General features: G+C 41.9%; 1 protein-coding gene across 2 annotated transcripts in view; it reads left to right on the top strand.

The window, feature by feature from the left end:
* SAMD12 (sterile alpha motif domain containing 12) overlaps positions 1–25033 on the top strand; it is a 249199-nt gene extending 224166 nt beyond the window's left edge. For both annotated transcript variants that reach the window (XM_032770041.2, XM_032770038.2), the window contains exon 5: positions 21604–25033. In XM_032770041.2, coding sequence (XP_032625932.1) covers positions 21604–21626 — 23 coding nt within the window. In that variant the 3' untranslated portion in view covers positions 21627–25033. The remainder of the gene's footprint in view (positions 1–21603) is intronic.
* The last annotated feature ends 421 nt before the right edge of the window (positions 25034–25454 follow it).

Here is a 25454-nt window from a genome sequence, read left to right as displayed (position 1 = left end):
AGGCGTACATTTTTAACACTGAGGGTACTTAACCACTGGATCATTAACCAAGGGTCATGATGGATTCTCCAACACTGGCAAATTTTAAATCAAGGTTGGTTTTTGTTTTGTTTCTTTCTTTAAAGATATGCACTAGTTCAAAAGGAAATATTTTGGGGGATGCTATGGCCTGTGTTATACAGGAGGTCAGACCAGGTGATCACAGTGGTCCTATCTAGTCTTGGAATCTGAATCATATAAAACATTTTTAAATTGTGTTTTTACCTTAAGTGACTGTGTGACTATGAAAGCAGCAGAGAATCGTGTGGCACCTTATAGACTAACAGAGGTTTTGGAGCGTGAGCTTTCGTGGGTGAATACCCACTGTGTTCTTTGTGTGTGTTCAGACACTAAGCGGGTCAATTTTTAGTTAGGAATCTCTACAAAAAAGGAAGTGTTATATGGAGAAGTGCTGTTGCTTGTCATTGGTCATTTATTTCTCAGTTAGTGCCATCTGATGCCTCAGTATGATGGTATGCACGCAGTGCTTCTGAAAGGTACTGTCAGATGGAGAAAAAATACTCATGGCTACCTGTGGTTATTAAAAATCCAATGGCACTTTGCAAGAATTATCCTAGTGTCCTGAACAAATTCAGACTTGTTAAGTACCTACCCAAAATTCCCCCTTTTTATTTTGATTGGATACTATAGTCTTCTCTTCTGTTGAATGGCTATGTGATACTGCTGGTTTGGTCCTGCCTCAGTGCAGAGAGATGACCTCTGGAGGTCCCTTACAGCCAGACATTTCTATGATTGCCCTGTATTCTTACAAGAAATGCATGACATGCCAGAGATAGCTGCACTTCAGCAGTAGGCAAAGCAATTCCTGTATTTCTATACAATTGTGCAGTTGGTTTATATTCTTCAGGAGCCATTTGGAAGAATGGTGCTGTGTAAATGCAATATTGTCATCATTAATCCAAAATAGTTTTAAAAGGATAGTGCACATACTGTATAGGCTTTAATTACCATATCTATTCCTTAAGCTCAAAAATTCTATTGTTAATGAGGCTGAATTGTTTTCTCTTAGCTGACATTGTGTATATCAAGTATCTTAATTTTAAATATCTGAACTACAATTACAATGCATATTTTCCCCCAGAATTTCATTACAAATGGCATAAGTCCTCTTTGTCTACTCCCTAGTTATGTGAACACAAAATAGCCATGTTATATAAAAACAACTAAATTATATATTTGCGTAAGATACTAGCATGGTTCTGTGGAAGCCATTTCAGTCTTGTCAGTTCTTAATAGGAATATGATTTAAATGACTTGTTTTTTTGTTTTACCAGGGACACTGCAGAGCTGTTCCAATTTCTTAGTTAAAAACAAAATTTGCTTCACCTCCGCCATCACTTTAGAGTAGCTAGATAACACTTTTTTTTCTACTTGCCATGAAAAAAAATTAATACAAAAATTTAATATACATCAATAGTCCAGACTTCCAATAGGGTTTTTCTTGCTTAGATCGTAAACTCTTATTTAGGCCTGGTCTACATTAGGAAATTAGGTCAGTTGCTCCAGGGTATAAAAAGTCCACGCTTCTGCGCGATACAGTTAAACCCCAGTGTAGACAGTGCTAGGTTTACAGAAGAATTCTCCCATTGACCTAGCTACTGCCTCTTGGGGAGGTGAAATATCTATGCCAATAGAAGAAGCCCTCTCATCAGTGTAGGTAGCCTCTTCACTTAAGCACTACAGTGGCACAGCATTTTACGTGTAGACAGGCCCTTAGATTGTAAACTCTTTCAGCAGAGACTGTGTTCTGTATCTGTACAGGACCTAGCACAATGGGGTCCTGGTTCATGACCCGGGCTCCAAGGTGATACGATAATACAAATAATAATAGGGACAACTCATGTGAATAAGGGTTTGCACGATTGGGTTCTAAAGTAGAAAAGCCAGAAAATTCAGAATTTATTCCAATGCTGTGGCTGTTATCAATGCACCTGCCATCCTATTGTTATTTAAATAGAGCTGTTTGTGCCTGTTGTGTACTGTTCAGTTTACATACATTACTGACTCTGTCTTTTCTCACTCCGCTAAACTAACTTTAAAACCCAGCTTTCCCAGGAGGAACATCGGTCTCATAGACATAACAATATTCCATGTGCTGTAGAAGTATGGACTGACCTTATTTTCAAAGGTACTGAGCGTGTCCCATTCTATTTAGTAGGAGCAGTGGGTGCTCAACACTTTGAAAATCAGGCCATGAATGTTCGTCCAGGCACACACATTTCATACCACAAAGAGCCTGGCAGGCCTCTTGGGAAGGAAACTTTTTTGATCTGATTCTGAGGCTGGGATATAAAATACTTGACAGAGGTTAGTCCTGCTCTCTTATATGAAACAAACCAGTGTTTGAGCATGGCAACAAAGCCGGATCATTTCTAGTCTTGCATTAGGAAAGTCATAGTGTGCACATACTCCTAAGACAGATATTAGTGAAATAGTCTCAAACTATCACAGTTAATTGTATAAATCAATATAGCCACAAACGTGGGATTCCATAAGATCATGGTATTCTATGTTAAGACTACCTCATTCAACAGCAGAGCAGTCTGCAGCCATGGGAATGACACTAGCATTGCTGTCTTTTTACTATAGGGATGTGGCTTGATCACTTCCTGGCAGAATTCCTTAGAAGTTTTGAATCCAAAATAATGCCTGTACCGTCAAGAATGTACCAAGAAGCTTTTACTAATTATCTCTTCTCAGACAGAGTCCACACACTATGGCAGAAATCTGAAGGGAACAAGTTTCAACGACATCCCACTGATTTCATCCTAAAGAATTATTTTTTAATTTATACTCAAAGCGCTAGCTAGGAAACCAAAGCTGAAATTGGATTTTGTTCATGGCTGCTGTCCGACAGTGAATTTTAAAATGCTGTTCCATGTCACTGGAAGGACTGGATGTGAGTGGGAACTACGAATGATGAGCTTGCTCAGTGAGGTGGCCTTCAACTGGACCAAATGGGGTAACTTTTAGAGACACTGATCCAGTTGAGATTTGGGGTTAACATCCAATACTGGATACCACTCTGGTTAAGGGGACAAGGACAAAAGTTAAAGTAACTTCTTAGTATCTGGAACTGTTCCACTCTTCAGAGGAAGTCCTCAGGGCTGCCAATCATTGCCCCTTCTAGTTAGTATTTCAATACAATCTTGGGCCCAGTTAATCAGAAATGATCCATTAGGTGAAGGGCCTTGGAAGTGGAATGAGGCATATACTGTAATAGCTTACACCATATTACATCGAGAGCATTTTCTCTCTGATCACTAAAATGAGCTAAGACGGCTAAGGAAGGACAATGCAATTCTTACTTTGATATTTAGTGCCAAGTACTTTACGTTTTGGAAATTCACTCAAGGACGTCACTCTCTCGCCCACAAGCCCCATGTGCTGGGTGGTCTTAGAGATAACCTTCTCCAACTGTGGGATGAGCTGAGTCTTATGTCCCTTAAAGTCTTATATTACAATTAAGCTCTTTGGTTTTCTGATAGGACCAATACTGCTTACATTTACTGTTCTCATTTTCTAGATCATTTTTGATTTAGACATTTTATCAGCATAATGACTGATCTCAACTCCTTTAAAGAGTTCAGTCCATTAAAGTATCAGTCAATGGATATAGGGAGTCTATTAATGAAGGTCTCTAACCTATACCCCTTTCTATTGGACTGTAACAGGGTGGCTTGCCCCTCAGCCTAGAGCCACCCAACCCTGATTACTAAAGAACCATGAGCGATCATATGATTTCCCATATGAAGATCTGCAGGAAGCTACAATGGGAGGGAGTGGTTGGTGCTCAGATCAGAGATTATTTGGGCTGAGCAGGTGCTAACAGAGAGCCCTGGGAGTTAGGACTGAATGTTCAGCCAGAGAGGGCCTGAGAGTGGCCTGCCAGAGCAGGAAAGGCCCCAGGCATGAAGGCCTTGGGAGGATGATGAAAACTTTGTTTTGTGTGCACGTTTGGATAGGCTTTGTTTTGGAACTTTGAGTTTTATTTGGAGTTTATCTTATATTAATAAACCAGTCCCCAAGGTGGGGTATTTTTGACCACAGAGAGCCTGGGTGAAGTTTTATTTGAATAGTCCAAGATGGGAAACCAAGGCAGCTGCCTGATGCGTGACCCCAGGCCATGAGGAGGAGAATGGGCGGTGACTAGCTTACTGACAAATGCATTGGTGGGGAGGTAATGTTAAAAGTCAGGTGGGAAATGAGACCTAAATTCAGAATCCGGGTGACCCTACGGCCCGTTTTGGCTGGGACAGTCCCTTTTTTAAGCCCTGTCTCAGCTGTCGTCAGTATTTTTAGCAAAACTGGGCAAGAGCAAACTGAACAAATGCCCAGTTTCCCCAAAAAAGTGGAGTGTGACCCCTAGGAGGATGCAGAGGAATGTGCAGGGTGGGAAGGTGAGCTGCAATGCCAGCCCTGTGTGGGAGGGCTCAGGAGAGCAGCTCAGGCTGAGTCAGCCCTGCACACAAGCAGGTGGCAGAGGGCAGACAGCGGGGGAGGCAAGGCTCATGCGGTGGGAGGAGGGGAGCCTTGGGCAGTCCCATGCACTGGTGGGCGGTGTGGGTGGAAGAGGGGGCGGGAGGGCATTTGGGAAAATATGGTCACACTGAGTGTAGTGTGAATATTCATTGAATGAATATTAATTAACAAAAGACCTGGGTGGTTCTGTTTTATTCTAAAGGTGTATATATAATAGTGGCTAGGCTACCTAAAATGAATGCTAATTATGTTAAATAGACAAAATGTGAGATGGAAACGGAGGACACAGGGAATGTGGAGATGCCAGACATTTCAAATCTTTTCTTAGTGTGATTTAGAAGTGTCTGGAGAGGTTACTACAGTTTGCTGAAGCCACAGATTTATCTTTTGAATAATTGGTCCTCCTTTGTGTGGGATAAATGTTATAAAAGATTCGTAAGCCTCACCAGATAAAATTTTCAAAAACACCTAAGTCCCATTGACTTTCAGTGGGACTTAGATTCCTTACTCACTTAAGATGTTTGAAAATCTTGTCTTCTCTCTTTATATTTTTCTTGGAGCAATGATTTAATGGGTCTAATGTGTCCCTGGCTCTGGAATAAAAAAAAAAACCCAGCATTGTAATTTCTCCCCAGATTTTTGAAAACAGCTGAAGTGTGTATATGGATGCATTCAGATAAACTGGCCTGATTTGCCTTGAGGCGGAACACTGAAATTTACCTCCAACCTTTTTGTGTATCATTGAGTAAACTGAACAGTCTCTAAAAGCAAACAAAATATGTTGTTTTTGATTACTTAGTTGCATTTTATCTGCCTATGTCAATTGATTGGCTGTGGTGTTGATTTGTGGTGTTGCAAGGATAAATCAAAAACAAAATATCAAATTCATAGCCAGTCAAAATATTAGACCATTGACACAATAAGTCATCCAAATGCACAGTGCTACCAGTAGTGCTGAGTGAATAATGTATTTGACAGGTTTCACTACTTATTTTGTGTGTAGGAATTCGCTGATTATTCCTGCTTTTGAATTCATTTAGTGAATAATTTCTGTATTAAAAAACCCTCGCCTGTATTTTGTTCAGGACAGATCATTGCAGGTAGTACATGTTCAAAATGTGAGCTAGGTTAGCTACTTCTGTCTGGCCACTTAGGTGAGGTAGTATCATTGCTGTTCCCTGATTGGGAGGTAATGTTGCAGAGGGGACAGAGCAGTGGAGTGGGACTTGGGAGACAAAGGTCCTATGCCTGGCTCAGCCACTGGCCTATTGGAGGGACATTAGGCAAGTCACTTCACCTCTCTCTATCTCAAGTTTCTCCATCTGTACAATGAAGATAATGATACTGACCTCCTTTGTGAAGTGCTTTGAAATCTCCTGATTACAAGCACTATTTACAAGTCAGGTATTATTATATTATAGTTGCTTACTGGAATCATCGTAGGAAGTGAGCCTATAGTTTGTTTTAAAAGCTGAACAAACATTGTTGGAAAACTGTTCACAGTATTCACATACTCGAACTTCCAGTACAATGCAGATATGTTCAGACGATAAAAATCCTGCTGATTAATAAGATTCTTCTTTCTGGGACATCATTTTCCACTAGGGCCCTATTTGTTTGGTCAGAATTCTGGATGAGTGTTTAGATGACCATCTGTTTAGCTCTTAAAGGCCTATTTCTAGCCTGAATGTTAAATTCTTTTTCTGCCACCAGGTACCATTTGGTCCTATCTCGCCCTTCAACGGTGCTCCAGTTCTATGGAGGTTAGCAGGTCTGAGTAGCATTTGGTTTGGACAACTGCAGCTAATCACAGCAATCCCTCCTGCTGGGTATAGACTAAGCCATTTTGGTCTCAAGCAGTTGTTATTACAGATATAAGCTACTGTATTTACAGGAACATGTGCAACAGGACATTCATTAAAAGCAGGAGTCAAACCAAAATGCATGGGCTTACCACCTTTGGCAGCTTTACAGGCTAACATAATAAGAAATGTGCAGATTAAAGTAATAAGAGCCAGAAGTCAAGCAGAGTTGCCAGCTGGTCAGGGCTCATACCTGGGTGCTTCAGTGGCGGAACCAGCAATTATTCCTAAAGAATAAGAACAATTATAAATAAGAGAATCTCTAGAGCCTTCCCAGCACCATCAGAATTCCCCCAGATATTCCTTTTGCACTTTAACACCTGCTATGTTTTCACGAATGACTTCCTTGATCGACCATTTGTAACGAAGATGCTCTGAGCCATAAGCGTCTAAGGACATTCTGAAATCGTATTTGTTGTAAAAATGTCAATCAGCCTTTCCCATGTTTAACTGGCAGTTCTTCCAGAAGCATTCACCACTACTGCCTGTGCATCCTTAATCCACCCCCATTCTGCATCTTCATTCTGAAACAGTCAAGTACATGATCACAAACTATTTTTCCCCACAGCACTCTTGCCTTGTTCAGTGAATAGCATGGACCTGCTCTGGATGTGGAGCAGGGTTGTGTAGCAAAGGACCTCTGCCTTATTTCTTGCAGAAGTCAGAAGACGTGTAGTAAATGAGACAGGGGATCGCAGGAAGAGAAAGTACAGTCTCATGGTTAAGGCTGAAGAATGCTCCCTTGGAGAATTGGATTCTGTTCATAGGTGCTGGAACTGGGTGCTGCCACACCCGCTGGCTGGAAGGGTTCTACATCATATATATGGTTTGCAGGTTGGGTCAATGGCTCTCAGCACCCTCACTATACAAATTGTTCCAGCACCCCTGATTCTATCCCTGCCTCTATCACAGAGCTGCTAGGTGATGCTGGTCAAGTCACTTAAACCAGACTTTTAACACTTGGAGAATTGCGTGTGCCTCATTTTCTTGGTGCCTGACTTGAGACCCTGGAGTCTGATTTGCAGAAGTGCTGAGCCCTTACAGCTGCAGCTGATGTCAGCGCTCCCCTGCTCTGGCTCCCACAACTCTGAGAGATGGGAAAGGCTTTGTCTGGGCCAGCAGGGGAAAGAAAACCCATAGCCCATTTAAGGATTGCACACATCCCTTGTGGGTTTGTGATTAAACGATCCTTTATGGCCTCCCTGTGCCACCATGCCCTCTTAATTAGCCAAACTGGAAGCACCTGCTCTGGCACAGGGACACTAGACCTGCATCATTTACAGGGACCAGCCATCCTGTTACCGTCTCAGAATTATAAAACAATAAAAATCTAATTCTGCCAAGCCTATCTATACTGCAGTCATGGGCTGTGATTGCAGCTGGAGCCAACATGCTCCACCTAGCTTTAATCTAGCTAGCTCAGGTCCTGGAGCAGTGAAGCTGCAGCAGCGTGTGCTTTAGCACAGGCTAGCCCTGCGAGTAGAGTAATAACTCAGGATTCCAGGTGGGCTTGTACAGCCCATGCTGAAGCATGCACTGCCGCAGCTTCACTGCTCTGGGACCCAAGCTGGCTAGATCAAAGCTATTTCAAGTATATCTACTCAAGCTGCAATCACAACCCATGACTACAATACAGATATACCCGGAGCTCAGAGGCCACAACCTTTCACTTTCCACTGAGCACCGCACAAGGTCTTATGAGATCAAGTCAGACTTTTACACACAAACACTGAGTAAACACAAGATAAGATGTAAGCTCTGCTATCACACAGGCACTTTCAGTTTCAGACAACATCATCTGAACCAATCAGGCTCATTATCCTCAAATTCGATTAAACCTTTCCATTCCCCATTGTCTGGTACGCTGTATGGTGAGATTGGTGGACAGCAGCCAGTTCAGCATTCAGATTCCTGGACAGGTTTGTATTGCTCCAGATGAATTCTTTAAAGGAAACTATAAATGCTAAAGAAGTGGTCACATGCACAGTTTTATGTTGACTTGTTTTACATGTCTGTCAGTTCAGAGAAATTCCCCAGTACGTATTATTTTCTGTTGAACACAATATTGTGTTAGTCTTGGTGCTTTTGTAACTTTAGCTGAGGGTATTAAGCATCCTCACTAGAAATGGGCAAACCATCCTCACTAGGAATGGGCAAAGTATCTCCTCCTAAATCTTTGCCCGTTTTTAAACCAAACCTTTAAGATTTGGCTATTTCCAAGTTACAGTCAGAATAAGGAATAGACAGTGCCAGAAGTCTTCTGAGAGAGGCTGTTCTTGTCAGATTTCCAGATGAATTCTGTGTAGAGAAATGTTTGGATTGAATCTCAACTTGGACCTGTTAGCGACTTGTCCATGGCTAATCCTGGCCTTTGGGGAAAGGGGATGGAGACAACATTGCTGAATAAAACATCTCTACAAAGGATCCAGGTGTCTCTTCATCTCATTTACTTTGTAAAATTGCTGAAAGTTTCTCTGGGATGCTGGGATTTTGAGTCACTCATTAGCAGGCTCTGGCTGTTTTAATTACTTGAGGACATTGAATAGATTAGATTAGAATCCATTTTGGGCTACTACATTTTCAATCCCTTCCGCGTGAGCCAACTGTGTTCCATACAGCAGCTGTACTAACCTCTGACTAGTAGTTGGCTTTACAAAAGGCTACCTACTGAGAGCATCTGCCATGAAATTCATTCTCCTAGAAATGCTTAATCTCAAAATTACATGGTATGAGTTATATAGTCCAGCGCCACAAACAAGAAGCTAGTTGTGAGTTAGTCAGAAAGTAGGTGAAAAGATGATGAATCCTAGCTGTTGGATATTTATCATCTGTCTGAAAGTAATGGCCAATATTTTCAAACCTGGATGCTTCAGATTGGGCTCCTAGATCCATAATTAGGTTTTAATTTAAAGTGATTTGATTTTTCAGAGATGATGAGCAACTTTTGCTTCCCACACTCATTTAGCAGCCTGAAACGGATTTAGGAACTTAACTTTAAGCATCCAGGTTTCAAAATGTTATCTAGAATAGATATTATGGTTGGATTAATCACAAATTTCTTTTGTGAGTGGAAAGAGCTTGTCTGTGTACTGGATAATTAAACTGTGCATGGGCTCAGAGGTTTGCTTAATCTGTCTTCACATACAAGGATCTATGGATGAGATGACCATTCCCAAATCTTCAGGGGAAGCATCAGTGGATAAAATGTAATTGTCTCTGAAATCAGAATGTGCTCATACCATGCAAATCTCAGAGCCTCTTTCAGTGTCTGCAAAGCATTCACGTTGTGGTTGCACTATGATTGTGATGGACACATACAAGACTTTGACTGCATATTCGATCAACTATGAGACAAAATGGGGCAAAACTTAAGATCTTATTCTGCTGATTCTATGGATGATGGGTGCAGACATTCTCTACCATGGGATCTTAGGCAAGAAAGTTTGTTTCCTTGCAAATTTCTGATTAATGTATCATCAGACATTAAAATTATTCCTTGATGTCTTAAAGTGGACTCTCCTAGAGGAGCAAATGCTCCAAAGCTGACAAACACACCAAACAAAACAAAAAACCCTGGACATTTATAGGATCGTCAGTTCTCACAAGATATGATGATTTTTCTTAAAGCCCCAGCTCTGGAGTTCTGTGATAGTGAGAATATCAACGTTCATATTTTAAACGGTACATTTTAGTTTCTTGGTTGTAGAGAAAAACTTGAAAACATGACCTGCATGTATCCTAAGGACTCTAAAACCAAACTTAGTATCATGATTCTGGGGGACTTGACTCCTGAATTTTGAATGTTCAGGTTTGGCAATATTGCATATGAGATCACTATACTTCCAGGTGATAGATTAATCCTTTCTGTTGTCCTGGACCAAGCCTGAAATATTGCCTCCCAGCTAGCAAACATATGTATTTAAAATTATCTGCCCCTTTTATCCTCAGTCATTTGCCTCGATACTGAATTTGGCAGATGGTATAAGAAAACAAATCCTCAGGAATGTATGAGACTGCATGTCCCAGTGATCAGGGGAATATCCAGTGAACCAGAGCAAGATGGATGACCAGTAGGAATCAAAATAAAAATGGCAATGTTACCAAAAATTGCCTTTGTATCCATTTTCGCTCTCAACTACTGGATGTTGCTTGTTTACTGCATCGCATGGTTGCTATTGCTCTACTCAGCCCACTGATTAATGTGTCACTGCTTAACATCATTTTAATAAAGAATACTAGACTGTTACACTTGCAGTGAGGCAGATGGTTGTCTTTGTGCAGCCCCAGGGCTTTACTTTCTGTGTGTTTTTTAGCTTCCTGGAAAGGCATAGTGTTCAGTACATTGCTATTCAGAAGAAGGGAGGGATTGCTGGGATATGGACAGAGTGCACCGCAGCATTTCGCTCTCAGTTCTGTCTGTGCTGGCTACAGTCCAGTAGTGAGCTTATGGGTACAACCTTTGATCTCTGCCAGTGTTGATTCTGCCCTCAGTAAACTGTTTGGTAAGACGGATATGTGGCAACATCCACATTTACATAGAGGAGACAAGATGCAGAGATTCTGTTCACTAATAACTGTTGCCTGGGGTAGTTTCTTTGCACCAGGCTCAGAATGGTAATACCCTGATTTTATGATACAATGAAAATAGAATCTGGCATGGCTTTCTCCTTAATCTGATTTAGGACAAATCATTGCAGCTTGGAACCATCTCCATTCCTGCCACAACTCTTCTTATCCTATTGCAATGGCTTGCAGCAATTTATGATACTACTCTTAGGCCAGGTCTACGCTGCGACTTTAAATCGGTTTAATGGCCGATATACCGATTTAACGCTGTACCCGTTCACATGACGTCGTCATTAATATAGAGTTAAACGGCTCCTTAAATCGATTTCGGAACTCCTCCCAGACGAGAGGAGTAGCGCTAAATTCGAAAGTGATAACTCGGATTAGGGTTCGTGTGGACGGAAATCGACATTATTGGCCTCATAGAGGTATCCCACAGTGCACCACTGACACGTCTGCGTCCACAATCCAACTCGGATGCGGATCCTCGGTAAACAGAAAAGCCCGAGACCTTTAGTGACATTCCTGCTTTCACGTGTCAGCTCTGATCACCAGGTGGCGATGCAGTTCAAATGCAAAAGTAAGGCTCCTGCATTGACCTTACGGGAGATACGTAGATCTGATGAGTATGTGAAGACAAATCTGTTTTTCAGAGCTCCGTTAAGAACAGGAATGCAAAGCGTTTGAAAAATAAACTCCAGGATACACAGCGGTGCGTGACACCGAACGGGAAGCCAGAAGACTCAAACGGATGCTCAATGGAGGAGGGAGGTGTAATGAGGACTACACGTGCAGTCTCCACAGCAGTCTCTGAAAACTATTGCATTCTTCGGCTGAGCGCCCAATGTCTGTAGCTTAATACACGGGTCTTGCGTGGTTCATGGAACAGCTCGTCAGTCTCTTCCCCCCCCAGACGTGAAGAGAATAAAAATAAATAATTCCTTGAGTCTGTAAATGTCACCCTCGTGTGAACTGAATGCTGCTGGGCAGAAGAGTACCGAGCGTGTTGACAACAGTCAGGATACCTTCGTGATCTCAGGGTCCGCATGACTTGCCTGTGCTATGCGTGTTTGCCTACAATGCACTCCCGGAAAAAGGCGCGAAGGGGTGTCTGCTGCCTTCACAAAGGGAGGCGGTGGGCTGTCCCAGATCACCAGGCAATGTATCTGCCCATCAGGCCACTGTGCACTCATCCCGGAAGTGGGAACTAGTGGGATACTGAGGAACAGCTACCCAAGTGCACCGCTCTGAAATCGATGGTAGCTTTGTTTGGACTCATGGACGCTAAACAATCATTCCATGATCCCCTCTGGACGCGCTAAACCGATTTTATTAGATCTGTTTTGTAATATCGGTTTAAGCTAATTCGAAATAATCGTGCAGTGTAGACGTACCCTTAGAATCAATCATAGGAGCATAGAGTTAGAAGGGACTGCAAGGGTCATCTAGTCTACCCCTATGCCAAGATGCAAGATTTGTTGTATCTAAATCATTCAAGACAGATGTCTATCCAGACTCTTTTTGAAAACCTCCAGTGAAGTAGCTTCCACAACATCCCTAGGCAGTTTGTTCCATTTTCCTATTGTTCTTACAGGTAGGAAGTTTTTCCTGAAGCTTAATCTAAATCTGCTATGTTGTAATTTTGAACTCATTGCCTCTGGTCCTGCCTTCTTTGGCAAGAGAGAACAACTTTTTCTCCATCTCTTTAATGGCAACCTTTCAAGTGTTTGAAAACCGCTATTGTGTCCCACCCTTAATCTCCTCTTTTTCCAAACTAAACATATCCAGTTCCTTCCGCCTTTGCTCATATGGCTAACATTTCATCCCTTTGATCATCTTTGGATCCTTTCCAGTTTCCATACATCCTTTCTATATATTGGTGACCAAAATTGGACACAGTAGAGCAGTATTGTCCCCTCCCATGACTTGCATGCTCACAGGCACCAGCTTTCCTTGGCGCCGTTGGGTGCTCACGCCTGCCGCCTCCCTGCCTTTATTGGACCCTTCCTCTAATCCCCGCCTTGGCCCCACCTCTTCCCCGAGCATGCGGCATTCCTCCTCCCCCTAGCCGCGCGAAACAGCTGGGAGGGAGGAGAAGCAGGACTCAGCAGCGCGCTCAGGGGAGGAAACAGGCGGAGCAGAGGCAGAGGTGAGCTGGGGCGGGGGGTTGGGGCGGGGAGCTGCCAGTGAGTATAGAGCACCCACCAATTTTTCCCCGGAGCACTCACGGAGTCGGCGCCTATGTGCATTCTGTGCTTCTGTTAATGCAACCTAAAATTGCATTTGCTTTTTTTCCCCAAAAAAGCATTGCATTGTTGACTCATGGTGAGATTGTGATTCACCACAACTCCCAGATCTTCTACATCAGTTCTTCTGCCAACCCAGTTATCTCCCATTCTGTATGTGTACATTTGGTTTTTCTTCTTTTAGTGTAGTATTTTACATTTGTCTTTGTTGAATTTCATTTTTTTGTCTCCAGTTTGTCAAAATCCCTTTGAATTTTAGTTCTATCCTCCAAAGTGTTGGCAGCCCTCTCTAGCTCTGTGTCACCTGCAGATATGGTCAGTATGCTCTCTATTTCTATATCCAGGTCATTAATAAAGATGTTAAATAACACCAGACCCAGAACAGATCCCTTTGGAACCCCACTTGAGACCTCTTTCCAATTGAGCATCATTCCATTAATAGTCTGTTTGCAGTTGTTTAACCAATTATGTATCCACTTAATGGTAGCTCTGCCGAGCCTGTATTTCTCCAGTTTACTTATGAGAATGTCGTGTGGGACTGCATCAAAAAGCCTTGCTAAATTCCAGATATATTCTATCCACCACAATCCCCGTGTCCACCAAACCAGTTATCTTGTCAAAGAAGGAAATCAGGCTGGGCTGGAATGATTAGTAAATCCATGCTGGCCGGTAGTGATCAATCTTTCATCCTACAGACATTTCCAAATTCCTGGCTCCTTAAATGTCATCTCTCTGTGATAGAGACCCACATATCTCTCCCTCCTGCCTGGGATTTTTTCAGGTGGCACAGTTCCCTGCCCATAGTGCGATATTCCATAGAATCAGAGAACTGGAAGGGACCTTGAGAGGTCATCAGGTCCAGTTCCTCGCACTCATGGCAGGACCAGCACCATTTAACCAGCTCTTAAAAATCTCCAATGAACGAGATTCCACAATCTCCCTAGGCAATTTAGTCCAGTGCCTAACCACCCTGACAGTTAGGAAGTTTTTCCTAATGTCCAACCTAAACCTCCCTTGCTTCCATTGCTTCTTGTTCTATCATCAGAAGTTAAGGAGAATATTTTTTCTCCCTCATCTATTCTTCCATTTAGTCCCACTTGTCTGTCAGAGTCATTCCTTTAACTGCAGTGGTCTTTGGGTCACGTTACCAGGTAAGGCTGTGTAGGCTGTTACACACAAATGCTGATTCCCCTGTAAATGCCTTAATCTTTCCAAATCTGTCAAGGATTACACTTTTCTCCTTTACATGTGCAGATACACATCAAGGCAGTCTGCCTAAACAGGCCAGCATCTGCTCTTTGCTTTCTCTTTGAAGGCTATGAAGAACATAATGGCCACAGTTACCACATAGCTCTTTATAAGCAAGCACATTTATTCTTAAATTGAAAGCATTACAGAGAAGACATTAAAAAACAATAAAAGAACCTACACAGATGCTAAAAACTGCATTAGGCCACTCCAGATCCAACTTCTGACTCTGGTATATGCCAGTCCTTGAAAACCCACAACTGGTTTTTACCCACTGAATGACAAGGTAGACTAGGCCCAGAGGCCCCTTGCAGGAGGCCTCAGGGTCCTGCTAGACGTGTCCCAGAAAAGAAGCAGTGGAGCGGTCTTCCCAGCAGGCTAGAGTTCCTGCAGGGGAAGTAGCCAATCAGAGAGGCTGCAGCAAATCAGGGCCCAGGAGGACCCTATAAAAAGGAGCAGTAGAGCCAGAGACAGGCAGTTCCTTGCTTGAGCTAGAGAAATGCAGATGGTGCTCCTAGTGGCCAAGGGGAACTGCAGGATGATGGACACCTCACTGTTAGTAGGGACCAGGGGATCAAGGAAGAGGTGCTGGCTGGCTGCTGGGCCTGAGCTTAGAAGAGTCCTGAGCTAAAGGTAAGGTGCTGGTGAAGGCTAGAGTTGCGGAGATGTGGTCCAGGGAAATGAAGGCAGTTTTGCTAAAGGGACACAGCAGCGCGTGGCTGCTATTCTTAGGGCCTGTGGGCTGGGATCTGGAGTAGTGGGGATGGGCCTATAATTGGACAGAAGGAAACCCCCAGAAGGGGACTGAACTATCAGGAGGCCCAGCTGGAGAGCTGAGGCCAGACCAGACTAAGAGGACAAAACCATTGCCTCCAGGAAGGAAGCCCTGGGGATATGGTCCAATACAAGGGCCAGGACTGGTTTTAAAGACTGCAGACACACCCAACCAGAAGGGGGCACTCATGAGAGGTGAGTGCCATGCCATTACACATGGTCATAACTGTCTGAGATTCAGAACCAGAACCACCATGAGTGGTTCAGTCTTTCCTTTTCTACATCTTGGGCCTTTGATCTTGGCCTCATTCATATTAAAGGAAGTTAGCAGACAATGGATCACCCCTCAGGACATAGCTTCAACGGTTGGGATTTTGTGTAACTGGAGGCAGAGAATTTGCATTCATCTCCTGCTAAATACTCCCTAGGTCTCAAATCTGTCACATCTCCCCCCACCAGAGGTTACATGCAGACCTGGCCCACAATAATACATAAACTATTCATTTAATTCAATGGACTCCAAAGATATTTAAACTTTAGTTAGTTAGGTCTCCCAAGGAAATGGCAGGAAATTGCCATATCTGTCACCACCTGTGACAGGGTGCTGGGCAGGAACCACTGAGCCAGCCCTCTGTCACGCCAGCTCCAATTAAGGGAGGTAAAATGGAGCTGCCTAGAGAAACCTGTACCTGATTGGTGAATGGGAAACAGCTGCCAGGCTAATTAGCCTGGGGCTACATACAGGCCCAGAGGAAGGAAGGAAGTGGGGAGCCAGAGAGTGGAAGGAGAGTGGTAGCTCTTCCCTCCTAGTTGTAGAAACTGAGACGTCCTTATGGCTGAAAACTCAAGCTGTATGGGGCGAGAAGGTGGTGGGGACCGCACACTGTAAATAAGCTGCAGCAGTAATTGCTGAGCCCCAGTGTTTCTGAGTAGTTTATGAACACAGCAGAGGCAGGAGCAAAGGGGTCCCTGCTACTGTTACATCCCAATGGCCCCCTCCCTCAGTATTGTATGTGGCTAACGCTGCTGCACACATCACAAAGCATTTTGGAGAGGGTCAAAGGTGTGTGAGTGGGGAATGGAAGATTCCTTTGCGGGAGTATGAGAGGAGAGAGGCCAGGGGGAACTAGAGAATGGGTTAACTCAGCACTTTAGCTAACTTTCTGTGAAGATAAAACGCTGGCCCCAGCCCAAGGTCATGGGCTCGACGAGAAGTCTACAGACAAGAAATCTACAGCTGCCCAGTTGTGAGAAGAGGAGAACTAAGTGGAGCAGATCTGCAAAGATAGCAGTGAAAACAGAGTGACTGAGGCAGCAACAGTGAAGGCCAACAGAAGGGAAAACAAATTCTCCAGAGCCTGTGTGTTTTGGGCAACCAAGAAGGCCACTGCAAGCTGGTTTAGACTGGCACAAAGAGCACCAGAAGCAGAGGTCCCTGAGTGGAATACCCCCCACAAGGACCCCAGGACATAAAACCCTCCTGAGAGCTGGAGCAACTCAGAGATTACAGCAGATTCCCTGGATGACCTGGGCCCAGGACAGCACTCCCGTCCACCCTTCCCTCTCCTCCTTCTTACGTTACAGTTTTGGGTAGTGCATGTGTGAGTGTTAGTGGGTTAGGGCTTGGGCCTCTAATGCTTGCTTTCTTCCCCTGAGTGACGTGGGAGCGTTCCCAGCACTCTGCTGTTGTTTTCTTATTTTTATCAATAAAGTTTTAAAATCTAGACATTTGATGCGTTCGTCATCTCCGCCACAAATGATCCTGTGGCGTCAGCCTGATCAACTGACGCTCCAGGCAGAATGGTAACAAAAATCTGTCTCACTACACCATGCTTATTGTATATCATTCTGATCCTTATCTATTTCCTCATTCTGGTACATACTTCTCAGTACTTTAAGTTATTTCTGAGGTTCTCTGTCCCATTGCAGCTTTCCAACTCTCTCAATACCTGGTGGGTAGGCATTGTTTATGCCCTTTTTAGTAGTTTATCATTTATACATTTTGTGGTTAATACATTGTAAAAATATATCTTAAAAACGGATTTCAAAATAGGATAAGTAAAATAGGCTAATACTGCACACTGAAATAACATTATTTGTTAGACATTCTTTATCTTAACTGCAAAGCATCATCTGATTCATAGATTCCAAGGCCAGAAAGGACCATTGATCATCTAGCCTGATCTCTTACATAACATAGGCCATAGAATGTCCCCAAAATAAATCCTAGAGCAGATCTTTTAGAAAAACATCCAATCTTGATTTTAAAATTGTCAGTGATGGAGAATCCACCACTACCTTGGTAAGTTGTTCCAATGGTTAATCACCCTTTAAACAATGTACGCCTTATTTCCAGTCTGAATTTGACTAGCTTCAATTTCGAGCCATTGGATTGTGTTATAGCTTCCTCTGTTAGACTGAAAAGCCCATTATTAAATAGTGGACCCATTGTCTAGCAGCGGTCGCACCAGTGCCAAATAAAGAGGTAAAATAACTCCTCTATTTCTACTCAAGACTCCACTGTTTAGGCATCCAACAAGCACCTTAGCTTTCAGTGTGACATCGTGGCCAAAAGGGCTATGTTCAGTTGATTAGCCACCATGATCTCCAAAACTAGTTCAGAGTCACTGGTTCCCAGGGCAGTGTCCTCCATCATGTTAGTATGGCCTATATTCTTTTATCCTAAATGTATACCCTTATATTTAGTTGTATTAAAACACATATTGCTTGCTTGCACCCAGCTTACTAAGTGATCCAGTTCGCTTTGCATCAGTGATCTATCCTCTTCATTATTTACAACTCCCCCAATTTTTGTGTCATCTGCAAATTTTATCAGATTTTATGTTTTCGTCTAGGTCATCAATAAAATCTGTAAATAGCATAGAGCCAAAAACCAATCCATGCAACACCCCCCTAGAAACGCACCAATTTGATGATTCCCCATTTACAATACATTTTGAGACCCATCAGTTAGCCATCTTTTAATCCATTTATGTGTGCCATGTTAATTTTTTATATCTTTCTAGTTTTTTAATCAGAATGTCATGTAGTACTTAGTCAAATGCCCTGTAGAAGTCTGAATATATTATATCAACATTAGTACCTTTAGCAACCAAACTTGTAATCTCATCAAAAAAGATAACAGGTTAGTTTGACAGGATCTATTTTTCATAAGCCCATATTGACTGGCATTAAATATATTATCCTCCTTTAATTCTTTATTAATTGAGTCCCACATCAGCAGTTCCACTAGCTTGGGATAGGTGTCAGACTGATAGGCCTATTATTATCTGTGTCATCCTGGTTACCCTCTTTAAATATTGGCACAGTATTAGCTTTTTTTCCAGTCTTCTGGAACTGCAGTGTTCCAAGACTTATTGAAAATCAGCATTAATGATCCAGCATTATCCTCACCCAGCTCTTTCAAACCTCTTGGATGGAATTTGTAAAATCAGCAGATCCTGATAATGTCTAACTTTAGTAGCTGTTGTTTAGTATTGCTTCTGGGAAAGCCTTAACATCTCTCTCGGCCCATTAGGCTCAAAGTTAAAGGACTAATATATACATCAAGGGTGGAATATATTATTGTCATTTCTCAGTTAAAACACTAGTTGCTCTGGGTTTCACCTCAGGGCATTGCAACATCTTCATAGATGATTGTATACTTAAATATGCATCTGGTGGAAAGATAGGTAACCAGCCTGTTACTCATAAGTTTATCATTTCCTTCCAACCCTTGGGCTATCTTAAAGGAGCAGAGATGGTCACAAGTATTCTCTGGTGTTGTAGTGGGTGTGGGTTGATCAGGAATGGGAGGTGACTGATTCGTATTCTGACTATATGTCATGGATTTTTTGATTGTCCACTGTAGGAGTTACATTATACCAGTGGTGGGCAGTCTGCAGCCCGCGGGCCACACGTGGCTTGACGGGGTAATCCGCTGGTGGGCTGCAAAACAGTTTGTTTACATCGACCGTCTGCAGGCATGGCCACCACAGTTCCCAGTGGTCGCGGTTCGCTGTTCCTGGCTCAAGTTGCCCACCACAGTGAAATGTGTAATGCTAGTTACTTAAACACAGGCACTCGCAATTTATGTGAAAAACTTCACTGCTGCTCCCTCCTCCACCACCGAGCACTTTATTTTAGCAAGAATTTTAGCTAATAACCGTTGCATTTTTAACATAACTAAATGAAAATAATATAAAACTTAAGAACATAAGAACGGCCCTACCAGGTGAGACCAAAGGTCCATCTAGCTCAGTATCTGTCTACCAACAGTGGCCAATGCCAGGTGCCCCAGAGGGAGTGAACCTAACAGGCAATGATCAAGTGATCTCTCTCCTGCCATCCGTCTCCATCCTCTGACAAACAGAGGCTAGGGACACCATTCCTTACCCATCCTGGCTAATAGCCATTTATGGACTTAACCACCATGAATTTTTTCAGTTCTCTTTTAAACGCTGTTATAGTCTTAGCCTTCACAACCTCCTCAGGTAAAGAGTTCCACAAGTTGACTGTGCACTGCGAGAAGAAGAACTTCCTTTTATTTGTTTTAAAACAATTTTTGTGATGCACACTATTTTGGGGTCATAGCCATTATTATATTATTGTAACATCAATTCAATTTTTTTTGCAAATGTCAGTTATAAATATGTCCATATATTTCTGCCTCAGTGAATAATTTAATTACAAAGTTTTTTTTTCTATGAATCAAAACTTTTTGTCCAAAGGAAGAAAAAACTATAAGGTCAAAACTTCAGTATAATTGTAAAATAATATTAATAAGATCATAGCCTTTTCTTAAGTTGTATAAACTATTACATTCTAATATAGCTATGAGTGTATTACAGGCAAATATTGTATTTTACTTGGCTAGTTATTTTGCTAATTGTTAAACCGAGTAAAAGATACATTTATTTTTAAAGAAGTTTCTATCTTTTGTCATAAGTTTATTAGCCTTGAGGTAAGGTCTTCCACAGGTATACCTCTTTGTATGGGCTGTCTTATTAACTGTTGAATAAATCATCTTTGATTGGATTTATCCAAAGTCTGTCATTGTTAAATAAATCTCAGCTCAAGGGAGCATTACTCATTGAACCTATAATCACAATTAAAATTGCTATTGATTTTTTTGGTTATTGATTCCTGACAAATTATGGATAATTGATTATTGGCTATGAACAAATGGCACTTGAACAAGGAACCCAATAGGGGCTATTGATTGGTCTGGCAGGATGGAATTATGATTTGCCTGCCAGAAGTAGAACTCAACAGTATCAAGGACTGGTGTCTTACTCAGATGTTCATAGTACCGCAGCACACCCTGTTCACAGACTTTCAGATCCATTTCTGTATCGATACATACATGCATATCCGAACAGAATAAATAATTGAATCACCACTTTGGGGTTACTATCAGAACATCGGCAGGCTGGACGCAGACTGTCAAACTACAGGAAAGGTCTTCCATAGCCATTGGTAATTGTGTGTGTCATTGCTCATGTACTGTCTTTGCTAACTATTTGATTAATAAATCCAGTCAATGCTGACTTATTTGAGATCTGTTTTATTAATCAAATCTGAATTTGAGAGAATACCATTGATTACATATATAAACACAATTAAAATTCCTACCAGTTACTGGCTGCTGATTAACTGGTTATTGATTATTGACAAGTTGATTATCAACATCCCTGAAGCAAAGGAGAGGGAGATCATGGGGAGCACTCCTGCCTTCAGCAGCGGAGGGGAAGCTGCTGCTCAACTTTCCTCTGCCCCTCCCATGGGCACCTAAGGGGGGGAAGGGTCTAATAAGCAGAAGGGAGTGAGAAGAGCGTGAAGCAAAGCTGCTTCCTTATCTCCCAGCTGGTGTCTCACAGCTTTGGCTCCCCTTGGCCAGTGTCAATGGGATGGGAGAATCCAGGCCCTATGTTTGGATCTGAAAGAATCTTTCCAGTGATTTGAATATAATGGGATCAGTAAAGGAGGCAATCCCTGACCGGTGATGTTACAAGCAGAAGGGCCTGCTCTGCAGGACTTGGATCGCCAAAATGTTTCATGCTGGTTTATATCATGGTGCTAGATCTGGGTAGAACTGATTCAATCATGTACAAGAGCGCATTCCCTTTGTTGTCAGTCCTAACTTGACCGTTTTCCAGGGAACCGACTGAGCAATAATCATGTGGGTGATGGGGAAAGCTTATTAGAGTCCCAGGCTGACAATCTGAACTACGAGGAGTAGTTTGTCTTTCCAATAAGAGTAAATTTGCATAGCACTTTGCTGACTTGTTATTTTCTCTTAAAATACGTTATTGCCTTTCGTGAGGTGATCTTATATTTACTGTTCGTTTGTTTGTTTTTTACAGCCCCAACAGAGACTTCTCCATAAACACTACCAGCCTCTAAAGCTTCTGTCCTGCCAGGTGATATGAAAGTGAACTTTACTTCATGAAAAGCATAACAAATGGCACTGCCAGAAGGTGACCAGGGAGAATTGAAAGATTAACTGAAATACAACCATTCAGTCAAGATGATACATTCTGGAAAGTCCTGGTTTGTTGTGGTGTTAAAATGTGGTGCATAAAATACAGTGCTAATTTGTTCAAAGTGGTCATTGACAGACCATTAGCTGGAAAATTGTTTCCAGTTTTCATCACTGTGCATAACTTTGAGTTCCCATTAGGGGACTATCTGTGCCCTTCACTAGAAGTTCTGTTTTAGCATGGCAACTACTGGATTATTTTATTATTGTATGCAGATGGCATGATGATGTTTTAGGAAAAACTTACAGCAGTTCTTCAACCTCAGTAAAAATGTTCACAATATTAGACCCCCAATAGGAATGTAAACGTCTTGTATATGTTAGTTATACAGTCTAATGGTATTCTGTTTAACTATATGTGATCTCCACACAGAAGAGTTAGCACATTCTATACATGTCAGGAAAGGTCTATTCTTTATTTCAATACTAAAATACGTTTCAGTACCTACACTGAGACTGTATCTAAAATAGAACCATACTTGCGTATATTCACAGATTCATGGAGATTGCATAGATAGATTTGCTCATGGCACGTATGCCACTAGACATATTTTACTGAGACTTACTGAACAGCTGTCATGGAGGTAGCCAGGAGTAGGGGAGGTTGAATGAGCTGTCAAACACTGCGTCTGCTGTCACCCAGCCTCACCAATAAACCAAGCAATCTGCATTTCTGTTGTGCCAATGTGAGGTTCCCATTAAATTGTAAAGGAAAAGATCCTTTCTCTGAGATACATTGTACCCATGGCTTTGGTCTGCTCTAAACACAGGAGAGACTGTAGACATCCTGGTTCTTCTGCTAGTCACTATTTTTTGGGAGTGGGGCGATGAATTACAGCTTGCAGAGTCCCAACAAAACCTCTTGAAGATAGTAAAGAGTGAGAGGTGGACTAGATGCTCCCACTCTGTATGGTTACTCATAGAGGACAGACACCTCCATTAACATTTCCTCCTCCTTTCTACCCAAAACACTTTTTTTTTCTTTTTAAAGTCTGAACTGGGGTTTAGGTAAATGGTTCTAATAACCCTTTGGGCATTCTGTAGCAGGCTCAAGACTGTTGCATTCACACTAAGCATTGTTGTTTGTTGTTCAGTCTCTAAGTGGCTGACATCACGGGTTGTGTCACAGCTGGCTGTGGTACAGTTTTCATCCACGGGGACTTAATGGAAGTACTTTTCATCCCACCCCTCACATTGGGGCCTATTTGAAACAGACTATTTACAATGAAGTAAATTAAATAGTCAGCAGCATCACAAGGGACCAGTCTGGTGGTTCTTGCAGTTCCTAAATCAAAGATGGCACTTTGGGTAGCCAAAGAACATCTTTCTCTCCAGCCTAATGGACTAACACTTAGTCCATCTGCCAAACCTGTAGAGAGCCTTCCATGTTGGAGACTTAGATACCAATAGTGGAGAGAAGATGAATCTTAATGGGATTACAGTAAGACAAAGAGCTATTTTTGAAGAAGTTCATGTGATACATGCTTAGAAGCTATTCTTTGCCCTACTAGTGATTGTAAGATCAACCAGTTAGAGCACCAGTGCACCCAAAGTGTATATTTTTGGCTTTTTCAGATGGGTGTGGATTTGTGTCAGAACTTTTCACCCATCCCTGGTATGTAAACAGTATATATACTTTTTGGACAGATATAAAAAAAAAAAAATCAGGCTCAGCATGTTGGCTACTGTATAATATCAATTTGGAACACAATTATAATTAGTTAGGGCCAAGATTTTCAAAAGTGTCTAGTGATTGTTGGGTGCTTAACTTGACACTTTAAAGGAGCCTGATTTTCAGAAAATGCTGAAAACCAGGTCTCTTTAAAGTTTCTAGATTGGGCATCCAGAACTTTCAGGCATCCAGAATCACAAGTCACTCTTGAAAATCATGACTTTAATTTAGATTGGTTAGAAAAACTCCAATAAAGGCATAAGAATAATATCCTCTAAGTGCTAAGTTGCTAGAGCAATACTTTAGCAATGTGCACTTTTTAGAGTTGCCCATAGATTTGCAAGTTGACTTTTTTTAGAAATTGGTCATGTGCACTGCAGAATTTCATTAAAAGTTTTAGCACATTTTATAGGCCTTTCCTATTCTGTTTTAGAATGAATTCTGAGAACTGAGATTGGTCATTTTCCTAAGTCACTTATATTGCTATTGCTGTTAAACTTTTTTTTTTTATCAGTTTGTTTAAAACAAAACAAAAAAAGAGAGAGAGACTTATATGTTAAGGATCCTCTTTTACTATACTCAAGTTTACTACATAGTAATACATTCTAGAATAATTCAAATGATAAAGTTAAGATTGTCACATATGGTTACTATATGGGTGTGAGAGAAAAAGATGAGTTAGGTAAGATGTTTTTATATCAGTGTTTGTTTAAACGTCTGCTAGTACATGGGCATGAACTTAAATGTCTGAACTAATCCTCTTAAAACAGTTTGTTTTAAATTATTCCCGGGGTTTAGTTAGGAGGATCTGGGAAATACAGTGTTAGAGGCACTGAGAAATGTGAAAATAGGGGCCAAGTCCTGGTCCAGCTGAATTCAGTGGAGTTTTTTTCAGAGATTTCACGGGGCCACTGTTTGACACTATGCTTGAAACTTACTTAGGCCTCGATCCTACAAAGACCTATGCATGTGAAAAGACTTCAAGCATAAGAATTCTCCCACTCACGTGTGTAAGTGTCTGCAGGAGCAGGGCCATAAGGAGCTTACTGTATGTTTGATTTGTATTTAACTAGTCACCATGTTTAATCACTGTTACTCTCCGAAAAAGTAGGCCATGCTTCCTCAGGGATATTTATGGAATTATTATACATCCACTGAACAATTGTCTGAATCCCAACACATTCCTCTGAAAAGTGTGTAATATAAATAAGGGTAGGAAGGGAGTTACATTATTGTGAATGGAGCTGAGTACTGTGTCGTGAGAGAGGCTACGGAAAGCTGTCATGTTTTTATGCTGAACACCTTATTAATAGCAGACCCCTCCACTTTTCCCTGGGTCCCAAGAATAGATCCATGGAAAGAATGCTCTGTCTACAGTCATAATTAATTTATTGCAAGGGTGCCAAGACTAAGCCAACATGAAATGGAAGGAATAAATTCATTCCTGCAAAAGGAAGTGAATTTAAATATACTCATAGCCATTAGTCCTGTGTAAAAGCAGAGTAGGAGACTAATGCCATTGTGTTAGAATAGCAGATCTGTCAGCCGTGTGTGTGTGTGTGTGTGTGTGTGAGAGAGAGAGAGAGAGAGAGAGGTGGTGGTGGTTAATTTAATAGTGTGGGTGGGCGTGTACTTTGCATTATCACTCAGTATCACCATTACATTTACCACTGTGGCACTGGCAATTGAACTACCACAGACTTGACTTCTACCTCTAAAATATGGGTAAACAATAATAGTATCACTATCAAAATACTCCTATCTCAGCACCCAGTCCTGCAGCCTTGCTCCCATGAATGGTCCAGTTGCCTGCAGCCCTTATTCACATGGACCCATATGTGAGTAAAGGCTGCAGCATCAGACCTTCACTAAGGAGTTTTCACAGAGCCCATCTTAGCTACTTCAAATAATGTCTTTTCTTATACTAAGAGGGTGAAGGAATCACCAGCCTGCATAGGAAAATATACTACAGATGAAAATATGTTACGTGCTTTTTATTCCCT

Source organism: Chelonoidis abingdonii, chromosome 2 (genome assembly GCF_003597395.2).
Source record: "Chelonoidis abingdonii isolate Lonesome George chromosome 2, CheloAbing_2.0, whole genome shotgun sequence".
Classification (NCBI taxonomy): domain Eukaryota; kingdom Metazoa; phylum Chordata; order Testudines; family Testudinidae; genus Chelonoidis; species Chelonoidis abingdonii.
This window is presented reverse-complemented; position numbering and strand designations above follow the sequence as displayed.